This window comes from Dermacentor albipictus, chromosome 3 (assembly GCF_038994185.2).
Source record: "Dermacentor albipictus isolate Rhodes 1998 colony chromosome 3, USDA_Dalb.pri_finalv2, whole genome shotgun sequence".
Classification (NCBI taxonomy): Eukaryota; Metazoa; Arthropoda; class Arachnida; order Ixodida; family Ixodidae; genus Dermacentor; species Dermacentor albipictus.
The window spans coordinates 113,702,350-113,715,932 of NC_091823.1; the positions used below are offsets into that span (position 1 = coordinate 113,702,350).

The 13,583-nt window shown below is 47.3% G+C and overlaps 1 protein-coding gene across 3 annotated transcripts in view; it reads right to left on the reverse strand.

Annotated features, from left to right (window-relative positions):
* Window positions 1–13,583, reverse strand: part of LOC135916901 (vesicular glutamate transporter 1-like) — a 259,394-nt gene that overhangs the window by 99,324 nt on the left and 146,487 nt on the right. For all 3 annotated transcript variants that reach the window (XM_065450348.1, XM_070535956.1, XM_065450347.2), the window contains exon 2: window positions 5,035–5,118. In XM_065450348.1, the coding sequence (XP_065306420.1) occupies window positions 5,035–5,118 (84 nt within the window). The remainder of the gene's footprint in view (window positions 1–5,034; window positions 5,119–13,583) is intronic.

The following is a 13,583-nucleotide window of genomic DNA, read 5'->3' on the forward strand; positions in this document are numbered from 1 at the left end:
CTGCTTTTCTTTCATCAATATTCCAATCGCCTCTGACTAATCCCTATTGCGGACATGTTCACTTTTCCACTGCTCCCGCTGAACCCAAGAGCTTCAAGGAGGCCAGTGGTGCCTAACTCGACCGCTGGGCAGACGCCTTCACATACTAATAAAACATGCTCCATAGTTTCCCTAGCTTTACCGCAGCAAGCATATGTTTCTTATTCCTTCTTATGTCTCGCTTTATAGATGCGTGTTCTAAGGCATCCTGATCTCGCTTCGAAAAGTAATGAGCTTCCCTTTGAGTTATCATAAATTATTTCTTTCCTGATTTCGTTTTTTCCTCTTAAGTAGTTACTCATGGCAGGTCTTCTTTCCATTGCCGCCACCCATGAGATTATTTCAGCCTTTCTGACTTTCTGCTTGACCGTCTTTGTTGCTGTGTTGCCCACCCTACAGGCCACATACTTGCAGGTAAGCTTCCTAGTTCTTTTCCTCCACTGTGAATCAATGTTTTTCCTGTACAGATACCTCAACACACTCCCAGCCTATTTAATTTCTTCCATATTCCTCAGGCGTTCTTTATACTCAATTTTACTGCGAGCTTCCCTCACTTCAAAACTAGTCCAGCCCATATCAACCTGCACAGCTTCATTTGTAGTCTTCCCGTGAGCGCCCAATGCGAGGCGACCCACTGACCTTTGGTTCCCATCGAGTCCTGATTGCACCCCTGATTTAAAGCAAACAACCTCATTTCCAAAAGTTAGTCCTGGAACCATTACACCTTTCCACATACCTCGGAGGACCTCGTACCTATAGTATCCCCATAGCGCTCTGTGCTTCATTATGGCTTCGTTTCTCTTCTCCTTTACTGTTAATGTTTTTTGCTGTGTTTCCATATACCTATTGCCTTCGTTTATCCATATACCAAGGTATATCCGTATATTCTTTTACCCGATGTATTTCCTGGCCTTGTATTGCCACTGTCTCTTCACTGTTTTAATTGAATACATAACACCTGATTTTCTAACACTAAATTTCAAATCTAAATTCTCGCCTTCCTCTCCACAGATATTAACCAGACGTTGCAAATCACTTTGCTTGTTAGCTATCAACACAATGTCACCCTCATAAAATAAACCTGGAAGCTGCTGCTCTACTACTGTACCCGCCTGTTAATTTGAGAGATTAAACCCGACATTACTTCCTTCCAGCGCCATCTCCCTCCTCACCATGTACATCATATATAGCAGTTGGGATAAGGGGCACCCCTGCCTCAGTCTCTTGTTGATATAAACTTTGAGCTCGCTCCTCATCCCTTCCCATTTAATGCGAACGGTATTTTTTAGGTCCCTTCCAGTATACCCCACAAAATGTCGCGGTCTACGTTGTCATACGCTCCTGTAATGTCTAAAAAGGCCACATATAACGGTCTGCTTTCTACTCTTGTTATTTCAATACACTGAGTAAGAACAAATTAGTTGTCATCCAAACGTCTACCTATTCTGAAGCCATTCTGAAGTTCTCCCAAAATGCCATTATTCTCTGCCCATGACTGAAGCTTTAATCTAATTTCCTCCATTGCTAACCTGTATATTACCGATGAAATAATCGGCGGTCTATACGAGTGAATTCTATATTTCTCCCCCTTACCCTTATAAATTAAATTCATTCTACTCTTTCTCCAACGGTCTGGTATTCGTCTATCATTTAAAGGTTTTTCCACTGCTTTCACCAGAGCTTCCTTACTTTTTCGTCCCGGTTCATTAATCGGCCTGACGGGAACCTCGTCTAGCCCTGTGGCTGTGGGCTTAGGAATTTTCTCTTCCGCCTTTTTCCAGTTGAAATTTGTCAGCACCAGCTACTTTTCCATCTGGTTCTCTTTCATGCTCTTTTTTTCTTCAAATACAACCTCGTCATTGCCTTAGAAAGATTCGGCTGTTATTTTTCTGATGTACTTTAATGCCGCTTGTCCTTCCAGTTTGTTTCGATCTTCGTCTAGGATATTTTGTATTGTTGTTGACTTCCTGCCTAATAATCTTATGTGGTTCCAAAATATTCTAGGTGCGGCCTTCTTTTTATCACGTATTTCTGACAACCTACGTTCACTCTCACCTTTTATCTTTGCTTGCAGCCGTATTTGAGCCACAAAATTTTTCTCCTGGTATATTTCCCATTTTCTGGCTACTTCATCCTGCGGCGATTGCGCTTTTTCTTTGCCTGCCTTTGCTCTCGGGAGGCATTCTGTCGTTCCGCGATCGCTTATCGTATCTCCATGTTCCACCAGCTTTTCGTTTTTTTTCCTTCTTTCGAACGAGCATGTTGTTTCTCTTTTCGTGTTTCTGTCGTTATTGTACTTAGAAACATACTGCATTCCCGCTCTTTGCTTAGCCATGTTCCAACTTCTCCCTACACTCTTGTGACTATGTTTGTTATTTGCTCAGCGTTCACATTTGGATTGGCCACTCTTCACGCCTTTCTTTCTTTCCCAACTACATATCCCGTTTTCAAGGCGATGCATTTATGGTCACTCCTTATGCTGCTATACCCTTCCTCGTCCATGACCATTTCTGTCAACTTTTCATAAATTCTTTCTGTCATCAGACAGTAATCAATGATCGATTGCCGATTTTCCACTTCCCATGTGCTCTGCCCATCACACTTAGGACCTTTATCCGCGATAACGAGGTTATGTTGCTCACGAAGATCTAGCTCGACTTCCCTTTGTTGTCAGTATAGCCATCTTGATCCTCTATGTGGGCATTCGTGTCACCTAATAGAATAATTTAGTCGTGATTCGTGAAACACACAATATCAGCACTTAGGCATTCCACTAACTCTTGATTCTTCTCTTTCCAATAATTTCCGATGAACAAATACGTTACGCCCAGCCAAGTTTTCTTTCCACTCATTGTGCATCATAACCAAAGATGCTTTAAACATTTTGAATTTACTCTTTTCCGTTTGGCTCCCTGAGGGACGAGCATTCCGAATCCCCCTCCCTTTCTTTCCTATTTAGTTCTGTTGCACCCTTCTTAGACATAATTATCAATCACTGGCGGCTCTTCCGAGTCTCTGAGTTGCGTTTCTGTAACCGCATACACCCATATTTGTTCCTCGGTTAACTCCTACCCAATCTCTACCCACTTTTCCTTTCTTCTGCCGCCCTGCATGTTTATGTAGCCTACTGCATGACGAGCTCTCTTTCTTGTTTTTTTTTCTCATTTTTCTGTTATTGATGGCGATGTTATTGCGATGTTCCCCTTGGGGAACTTCTTCATTACTACCTACGCTGGCCTCCCGAGCGCCTCATGCCGCGTACGCGTGCGTCATCTGGTTTAGCACTGCGACCCGCCTTGATATGATATGATGCGACATGACAGATGTATACGTCTTCGAGCGCCGCAGTTACAATTACCAGTACACGCACCAAAGTCGCCGGATAAAAGGAAAGAAAAAAATGCTGTGGAGTCAGCTAGTCGGGCGTCTTCACGGCGCCTTCCCAACAACGGGACGGAGCCGAGAGCGCAGACAGCGACGTTGGGCCGCGTCCAAAAAAGGGAGGTCAGACGCAAAGGGAGTAAAAGGGATTGTTCGGGAGGAGGCACCACAGGGGGTGCGCGGGCGACGCCGCGAAAAAGTAGCGGGGTGAGGCGAAGCGCACCCTCGTCTTCTCCAGCGTTCCCCTCCCTCCTTTCGCTTCCACGCTGTTCCCTTTTTCCCCTCGATCCCTGATGTCATCGCTTTGATGTGTGTCCCCATTTTGCGAGCTCGAATGTGTGTCGATAAATCGATGCCGCCGGGAGATTATGTCGCGGGTTATTGAGAGAGCGCGCACGGGCGGGACGTCTCCCGCGGCCTCCCCCTCCCTCCCCCCTTCCAGCCTTCCTCGCACGAACGCTCGCGGCCCGCGCACAGTGCTTGGGCGCGACGTCGTCCTGTGGCTGTGGTCCCGACGACGGCCTTTCTCGGTCCGGCGGCGGGGAATGATGATGAAGCCGATCCCCGGCTGCGCCCCCTTCTCTCCCTTCCGTCCCGAATTTTCCCTATATCCGCGAGCTCTCTCTCTCTTTCCCCTTCCATCCTTCCCTTGATCTCCGCGACCGCCGGCCGTTGCCGAGCGAGGAAAAGACCGCGTATCGCCGTCCGACGTCGGATGCGCCTGCTTAGAACGCTGGCGGGCGGTGGGATGGAGGAGGAGAAGGGGGGCTTTAAATCGAGTTTACGGGCGGCACGCTCCAATATTCTGTCATTTCCCTTCATTCCTTTTTGTTCCTCATTTTTTTTCTGCCGTGGCCTCCCTGCTCATTGCGAGTTCCTGTGGCGTGTGAGATCTTGAGAGGCACGGTCTTTTTTCCCGTTCTATTTGCCTTCTTTTCATTTCTTGCTTCGCGCGTGGTTGGTACATGATAAACACCACGCAGTACCCTCGTTCCATGCCGTATTTAGGGCGTATATGTGCGCCCCTTCTGCGCCGTACTTCATCTCTTTTTTTTTCCTCTGAACTGCGCGCGTGTACAGTCTAAAGCCGAATAACGGCGCCGTCCCTAGATGCGTGCATCTACGTCGTTTAGGGAGATTGCAGCTCCCCTTTTCGATCGGCCTCTCTACTTTAGCGTGCTCTTATATCAGGCGGCAGCAAACGTGATATCTAACTTGCAGCAACAGTAGTGATCGGGCGTAATGGATGTACTATGAGAGTTGCTTTAATTAAAGTCATAGTGCTTTACGCCCCACATTGCTTACGCTGTTGACAAGGCATTTAAGCACGGTGATATGCCACAGGGGAACGATAGCGTTTGGAGGAGGGAAGAGAAAAGTAGAAGGCAGGGAGGTTGACCAGAATAACGTCCGGTTGGCTACCCTACACCGGGGGAATGGGAAAGGGGAAAACAAAGGTCACAGGGAGAGAGAGGAGGGAAGGAAAGAAGGAAATTGCGGCGAGTTCGCTGACGCGTGTGGTCTTGCAGAAATTGCATTTGGATTTGTTGCTAAGTATCTGCGCCTTTCGGTTGCTGCGCGTTAGGGACAAAAATTCAAGTGCGGTGTACTCACTTGACCAGATCTGGTGGTGGCAGGTTCTTGAGTGCCTTGATGGTCGGCATCTCCAGCGACTCGCCCCCACCATCGGGCAGCCGTCTGCAAAGAAAAAACGCAGGAGAGACACGTGACGTGAGTTTCGAGCCCTCTCCAGAACCGGAGAATCAGAGAGAGAGAGAGAGAGAAAGCAAGGACAGGAAAGGTAGGGAGGTCAACCAGAAGAGTATCCGGTTTGCTACCCCACACTGGGGGTGGGGGAAAGGGGAATAGAAAGAAGAAGAAAGGGAGAGAGTAAGCACAGAGTACGTGTGGGAGGGACACTATGCACAGGGACACTATAAACGGTCTCTTAAACCAGTGTACCTCAAGTATTTACTGAAATGCAGCATTGTCTTTCTATTGGTGTCATGATGATGATGGTAATGGCAGTAGTAAGGCTGGTTAATGCTTGCCCCTTTGATTCCTGCAAGTTTAATGGTGGAGAATCAAAATTCTATTACTGTCACATGCTGCTACTACATGTTGTTAAATGCGAAAGGAGGTCCCAGAGCCATAGGCTGAATCGGGGCCTCCGGCGCATAGTAAACGTTTGCGTAGTTACCGTGTTTCTTAGCAGCAGAAATCGAGCGACAAGCTCGTATATGCTTAGAAACACTATATATATATATAATATAATACTAAACCTCAATGCAATACGAAGCAAAATGAAAAAAAAAAACAAGAACATATAATCGTAGGAACAATTATTAAAAGGAATACAACGCCTTCGACAATCACAGGCACGCAGGAGCCTCAATGTGCACACATATCGCATCTCTAGTGAATGCATATCAAGGACAGGAGCTCGATCAGAAATCTGCACTGGAAGGAAAACCAAGCTCATTTTACTTCTTTTTAGAACCGTGATAAATACTATTTTTGGGTGCCATTTATCGCGAATATAACCGCTTCGAAAATTATCGCAGTTCCCGTCTATGTTCAGGAGTTGGTTAAGACTCTCAGCGTATATATTGTGGAAATAAACCAAGCACTGAATAGTGTTAAAGATAAATAAATAAATAAATAAATAAATAAATAAATAAATAAATAAATAAATAAATAAATAAATAAATAAATGTCGATACATTCCGCCATGAGTTTGTAGAACGTATTTGCCAAAACCAGTGCTACGCCCGGATTTCTGCCCACCGAACGTGAGTTCATTACTGCTCGGATTCAACTCTGCCGTTGAGACATGTGCCATGAAGTGAATAATGAAAACGTTAATTAGAGGAACAATGTTAATTAGCCAACATTACGCTCAACACACCGCATTTCGTCGTGCAAGCAATGTTAGCTTCTTCAAGTAATCCAGCTAATGCGATAAAATTACGCTATCAACTGCAAAGACTTTTTATTAACTAATAACAATAATAATAGCAACGACTAATCTTTTATTCGCGTTGACACAGTTCATCTTAAACATACACGGCATCAAACTCTGCGGACCCAACGGCTTACGGCAGACACCGTCAAGCGAGTCAAAGGCACATTATATCCATCAACCTAAAGATCGGCTAACGTGACGTAATCAAATTGTTTTACGACGGCAATAACTTTGCGGTGAAAAGGCGACGTTCCCTTATAGCGAAGAGCATTCTTTGCGATCTGTTAGCCTCCTTGTCAGCAGTTTGCTCTGCGCTAACCAGGATGCTTTACTAAACTGCGACGCTTTCTTTCTGAGAAACACGTATTGCGTTTCCTTTGTAATTTCGTGTCATAGTCGGGCACCGTATGACAATTTATTTCCCTTTCGTGAACCTTCCTTCAGCTTGTTGTCTTCCACAGAACTGGTTCGCCATATTAACGCGACAGCGTTAAGGAGCTCGTGTCGCAGAAAAGCCGGTTTCGTCGGTGTCGGCGGCGTTGGCCGTGAGTGATAAATCCCAGCAGGCACTTTTCTTTGTCTCTGTGCTTCGAGTTGCCGATTAATTCGCCCTCGCTGTGCGATCTGCTAGCCTCCTTGGACCACTCAGATGGTAGTGCAACCGTTCCGGGAAGGCGTTGGTACCGGGTTCAGACCCACATACCACGACAACCTGTTCTTTAACCGTGATGCTTTCTTTCTGAGAAACACGTATGTTATTCTTCTTTCCTTTTTCCTTGCAAATTTGTGATAGAATAGGGCGGATGTCAATTTTTAATGAACCTTCATTCACCCTGAGAGCTTCCCCTAACTGATTTGTCGTAATAATAATATTTACAAAAAATCACCTGCTGCAACGCAGCGAAACCTTCGCGTAGATTTTTAAGCCAGGCGTCGTTCGATGTGTGCCTAAAATGTTTCTCCAAAGGATAAATTTCTGTGAATACGTAGTAGAAGCACAGACCAATATTTACATATGTGTTCATTACCTTTTGTTTAATTAAGACAAGCCTTCGGGGCCTTTGGCGGAATAGAAAATCGATAACCTCAAAACACAACTGCATGGTCACAACCAAACGCGGCCAACCGTAATAATAACAAAAAGCACTTTGCGTTTTCTTAATTGTGTCTGTTTCGCAACGCGATTCGTAAGGGAGCGCGTAAACGTCGAATATTTCACGTCCTTTCCGGAAGAATCGTGCGGAAAACGTGGACTTACGATAAGGCACAAAAATATTCTTTTCACCTATGAAAATACGGATTACGAGACATAGTTTAAGATCTTACAAGGAAGACAAACATATTAAGGCTTAGATGAATGCGAAGATCACAAGATTACCAAAAGCTACCTGATACTTTGTCTCAAATCTGTCCCCCTCCCTCTTTCCCCCCCTCAAAAAAGAAAATGAAAAAAAAAGATTGGAATCGATCAAACGTTACTTCATTTCGTTCAAGCGTGTGTTAAAATTACGGAACGCGATAAAGAAAAAAAAATGAAAGTAATAACGTACGACGCGTCGACCGAGGAAAAAGACAAAAAAAAAAGAAATTTAGACAGCGCAGGTATCAAAATACGTGCACGTGAAATGCAGTCAACCTGGCCTCAGAAGCATATCGGCCCTTTTGCTGTCATTGTGTCGTCTCTGTCCGCCCCTGTTCGAGCAAAAGGGATTATGCAAACCAATCGGGTCGCCCTCCCTTCAGAAGGCAGTAGCACATGCCCCGGGGAGTATGGTTCAGATTACTTTTTGTCCGAGATCGGATTAGCGCAGTTTGGAACAAAGCAGTTATCGGCTTCGCCAAGATTCCCCAACGTATCCGCCCGGTGAGTGAGGTTAGGGGGAGGGGTTGGAGGGGGGAATCCAGTGTCGACGGAGGATCATCGGTGGACCGTGTCGACTTAAAAACAAACGAAATCTCTTCCGCACACAAGCAGGACGAGCAGAGATGAAAGCACGAACTGATTTGTGCAACGTATGAGAACGAAACGGGAGCCTTTGTACTTTTCGATTTGCGGCTCGACAAGGTCTGTGGCGTAGGCAAACAATCCGCAAAAAGAAAGGGAGTCTGTCAAAGGCCGCCAGGTTATTGACCTGTAAGTCACGCAGAGAGTGAACAGGAAGATAAAATTCGGAGTGCTTACACAAGTTCAGTGGGTAAATTCGGGGGCCATGGAGTGGTCGCAAATTGTTCGAAAAAGAAAGGGGGCCCACGCTAAGCTATAGGAAGCTGTTGGGACACCCGAATGTAGACGTGTTTGCACTGTAAACGTCATTTGATGGAGACTGCGAGTGCGATTCGGAGATGTGTGGAAATTCATATTTCGCTTTGACTCAGGTTGATCAACCGAAAATGCCGGCTTCGCATTTTCCATGGTGATTTTCGGATAGCTGCGGCATCGAGGTAAGAAAACAATGACTTTTGATCATGTTTCTTTGCTGCTCTACCTCTATAGACAAACCGCTGTTCGCCAATTTTCACTAACTTCTTTGTTTTACCTCAACGCCTTGCGGAGGTTAAGAGAAATAAGAGAAGATGAACTAGATAAATTGTAGATACTTTGCGCCTGCATTGTAGAAGAAGATGCAATGGTATAGAGTAGCAATTAAGTAGGCATAAACGAGAACTAAGCACGGTTGGCTACCCTTCCGCAGGGAAACGTAAGATAAATTGGGATTTGTATCCATGCTAACGCGCAAATTGCTGCAGATGAATTTTACACCAACGCACAGCAATAACGATGTCAGTTCAATAGTGAAACATCTTGTTAGAATATTTGCAATGGTACCCGTCTCACGGCCACTTATCGACGACGATGTCATCGTCGTCCTTTCGCTCATTGTCATTGAATTGAGGTACAAACTAATTGTCATTTCACACCTACTCCTTTTCCGTTTGGCCGTAGGGACGTTCTTCCACTAAGCTAGATCCCATTGCCATATCCAACGCGTCTGTGTTCGTTTATAGCGCGCTTGACCTTATTTTAAACATAACCTGAATAATTTTACCCCTCCCCTCCTTCGTTTCTCCATCTCCTCTGTCTCTCTCTCTTCGTCCCCATACCCCTTACCCCAGTGCAGGGTAGCAACCCGGAAGTGCGTCAGGTAAACCTCGTTGCTTTCCCCCTACTCCTCATTAGTTTCTCTCTCTTCCCCTCTCTCTTAGTCACCATACCCCTTCCCCCAATGCAGCGTAGGAAACCGGGCGTGCGTCTGGTTGACCTCCACGCTTTTCCTCTCTTCTCTCTCTCTCTCTCTATTTGTCAAGTCATTGGCTGGTACCATTGGTCAGGGAGATGTGGCAACGAAGGCAGGACACCTTTTTCCACCGTTCAGTCACGTCACCCTCCATCGAATCCACCCATTTTCTGTCTCCCGCCGCGCCCCACGCGTTACTTAGCCAGAGTTAGCTTAGCCAGCGCACACCGACAATTGCTGCGTGAAAACATTGAGTGCGCATCACGCTCGACACTAGTTCCTCGTGTGCTTGTCACATCTGTGTGCGGTTGGATGTGTCGCTTCGCAAACTTCTCTTTTCTCATCTACCACTGGGTGCGCTTTTTTGTCATTCCAAGGAGACAGTTGCTAGTCTGTTTCACTTTTTCTTCTTGCTTGGTGTTTACGAGTTTTCATCAAGTCGTAACAATAACAAACCACGAGGACTGTGTATTTCACGACACTCTGTCGCCGCGTCGGCCTGTCCGTGTCAAGCTAGGCGATGCCCACGCTGTAATCAGAGCTGAAATGTGCATCAGTATAAAATAGAAATAGAACGGAACAAACGACACAGAGGGAGAGAGAGAGAAAAAAAAAACGAACAAGGACGCGCATTTTAAACTCTGTTAGGGCTTTAAACCAAGTGAACACAAATTCATCGCCCAAACCACTCCCAACGCGATCGATACATTTCCTTCTGTTTCGTTTTAAGTCATCTGAAGCATTAAACGCTGTTTTTGTTTTCCAGAACCCTTAACCTTGATAACATTGGGAGCAGTTTGGGCAGGATTTTCCCACGCGCCACGATTCACCAAAACGGAGTGCTTGCGCTGAACGGTTAAACCTTCGGTTATAAGTTTGCGTCCCGTACGTCTCGCGATATCTTCAGTTTCTAACAATGTACGTACTGGAGTAAACCTTCGGTTTGTCAAACCCGAGCGATGTAACAACGTCTAACCATCTCTCGTGCATCATGTCCTAGCTGCTTCAAGTGAACTTCACACGCACAAGCGCTCACAAATGGTGCCACCGCGAGCTTTTCGCACAACGTTAGACAAGTTTCCGGCAGCGACCAGTTTTACACGAATTTCAGGATGCGGCCAGCTTCTGCACTATCGCCGGCGTTCGGGCAAACTATCTGGAGTCAGCGCCTCGACACCAGGCACGATAGAACCATCTCGCTCGCGCAGTCCGCGGCTGTGAGACCCGAAGCAGCCGCCCCCGCCGCAATCGCCTTCACGCCGAGCCAGTCGATACACGGAGGCGCGATGAGGAAGATTGAGGAAGCTGGCACGGCGGGACAGCCGGGCTCGGCAAAGAAAACACAAGCGACGCCGGCAACAACCGAGGCGGGCGAGCTGGCAGCGATCGGGGGCGGCCGTGGAAGTGAGCGCACAAAGCACGGAGGGACGCGGCGCGCGTGCGCGACCGGCGCCTGATGAAGTTTCCCTTCGCGCCTGGTTAGCTTCATTGTGGCGCGGGTGGCGTGGGAATAGCGCGCTGCTGCTCGGCGGGTAAGCCGATTAACGGGGGGGCCACGAGGCGGCGAGCTGCTGCGCCCCCGGTCGGTCGGTCGGGCGCCGACGCTCAGCGGGGCTGTCCTTGCGGTGCGCCGCGAGGTCGCCCAGACGCTGCCGAAGGAAGAGGGTCGCGCCATGCTGTCTACGAGTGCGGGCGTGCGTGTGTGCCTGAGTGTGCGCATGTGTATGTGCGTGTGTGTTTGCGTGTGTGTGTCATCATGCCTGCAAATGCACTGCCATCCCGCGGACCTTTTCGATACCACCCTCGTACAAAGATATTCTCAGTACACAGAAAGCGAAATGAAGTGCGTAAGTGGGCTTCTCCGCGCATAGGGTGTTATTGTAAAAAAGCCAGCTTTAGGTAAGACGCTATGGGTCTGAGTTTAGATACGTGGATAATAGACTTCGGCGTTTGGGTGTACATTAGAACAGCAGGTTTCGTCTTCCTCATGAGCGCTTCTCTTTTATTTTTCCTATCACTCCCATTATCTTTCCCCAATTCTGAGTGTCAGGTTGAAACTTCCGGTTCAAACTGACTTCTCAGCTCTCTCTCTTAACTATCTTCTTAGGTCCTTCATAATAGATATATAAATACCGCCACACTTAAAATAAATAAAATATAACAAGCCAGAGAGCTGACGCGGGGATCGTGCGCATCACTAGTACCACAAAGGCCGCAGCGGTGCTACAGCCGACTTGATCACATCTGTACGCCGGGAAAGTGGCTCCAGCGACCTTCGGAGCCGACTGACGCCTGTTGTCACCAACGCCCATTAGACCTCCTGCTCTGACGGCGGGAAACACTCAACAGCTTTCTCCAGTCGCGCATGAATTTCGACAGTAGGAAGAAGGTGCGCGGTCGTTTCGATGACACAACCATAAGCGTCCCGGACGAAGGTAATCGTGTTCGTCGTCGTCAGAAGATTTTTTTTGTTATCGCAAAAAGTCAAAGACAGCGCACGATAAGAAACTGTTGACAAGACGTCGCGAGCGCAGGCATGGTGCCTACTAGCTCTGTGAATGCATACCTGCATGCGTACATGCGTGGCAGGCTTCAAATAACTACCAGGGGCCGTCATTGTGACACGAAAGGGGAGGAGAAAAACCTTGCTTCTGAAAGAGCATTTTCACGAGGAAGGTAGCGAGAAACAGTGTTCGCGTTGTCGTCTGGTAAAGGCGTCCGAACTATGCAAAGAACCGTATCTTTTCCGGGCCTATGTCTATACCTTTGTGGTTGCTCACGAACGGCGCATCAATTTGGACATGAGCGAAAAATGACACTCTCAACGTCACGATAGACCCCGTGGTTTCACTGCTGAAATGCGACGCTTCCCGCGTTTCCAGAGCGCACACGCATGACTGTGCAAGAGGCGCGTGGCTCTTGTGCCCGCGCAAGTGGGACGAGGGATAGCGCCGGACGAGCGGCGGGAAATAGTATGGTGGAGAAGCGAGCTAAGTAATTTTCTCCGTTAACTGATCTTGTGGAATGGTGCTGGCGTGAAAGTGAAAAAAAATGTCAGTGCGGGTAAGTTGTTTCTTTCGTGGATCTTCCTTGTTCTCTATTGAACGATATATTGAGAAACTTCTCAAGTCAACTGATACACAGTGACTTCATTTCTTCATCGTCTTTCCTGAATGAAGGCGGTCTCTTCCCTGTGGTTATCGGTGGGCCGACATGTGGGCTCTCTATCCACGAGATTTTATTTTGAAGTATGCGAGCTGCCAAGAGCTTTCGTATCTTTCGTTAGTAGCTGCGTGAATTTTTCTTTTCTGCATCATTTTCATTTTGTCAATTCATACGACCTCATTTTCCCTGCTCTTAAGGAACGAACTCATCGCAAAAATATGGCTAAATAAAAGTAAAATACTCAAGAAAAGAAGGCACCGCTAGGATCAGAAAAGAAACCTGCCGTCGAATTCACTGTCAATGTAACATTTCTCGTCAGCTTCGTTGCGCCCTTTAGGCACGCCCTGAACAATTGTTTTATCGTGTCATTTGCAAAACTCCTCCCCACTTTCTGGGCTTCACAATCGCGCTACACAGACTGGCCGGATACTTTCGATGTCTTTGCGCCCGATCGCGTATCATGCGCTAGAGGAACAAATGTTGCAGGAACCAGGGCCCCTGTGAGGACAGCGCAGACGACCTAAGGCCGATTCGCCTAACAGATTAAATAAAAAAGACCCTGTAGCCCTGATAGCGTTTGCGACGACCATCACCGGAGGCGCCTGCGGCCCAAGTAGAAAACAGTGGGGAGCGCTGCCGCAACAAAGTGTATATAACGCCCGTCGAATATCGCTGGCGGTGTAAACAGAGTCGTCCCGCTTTTAACGACCGCGTGCGAACCGCTAGAATCCGCGGCCACAGCTGCCGTGACTGACTGGTGCAGCTCAGAAAAAAAAAAAAAAAACGCGCTCGCACGC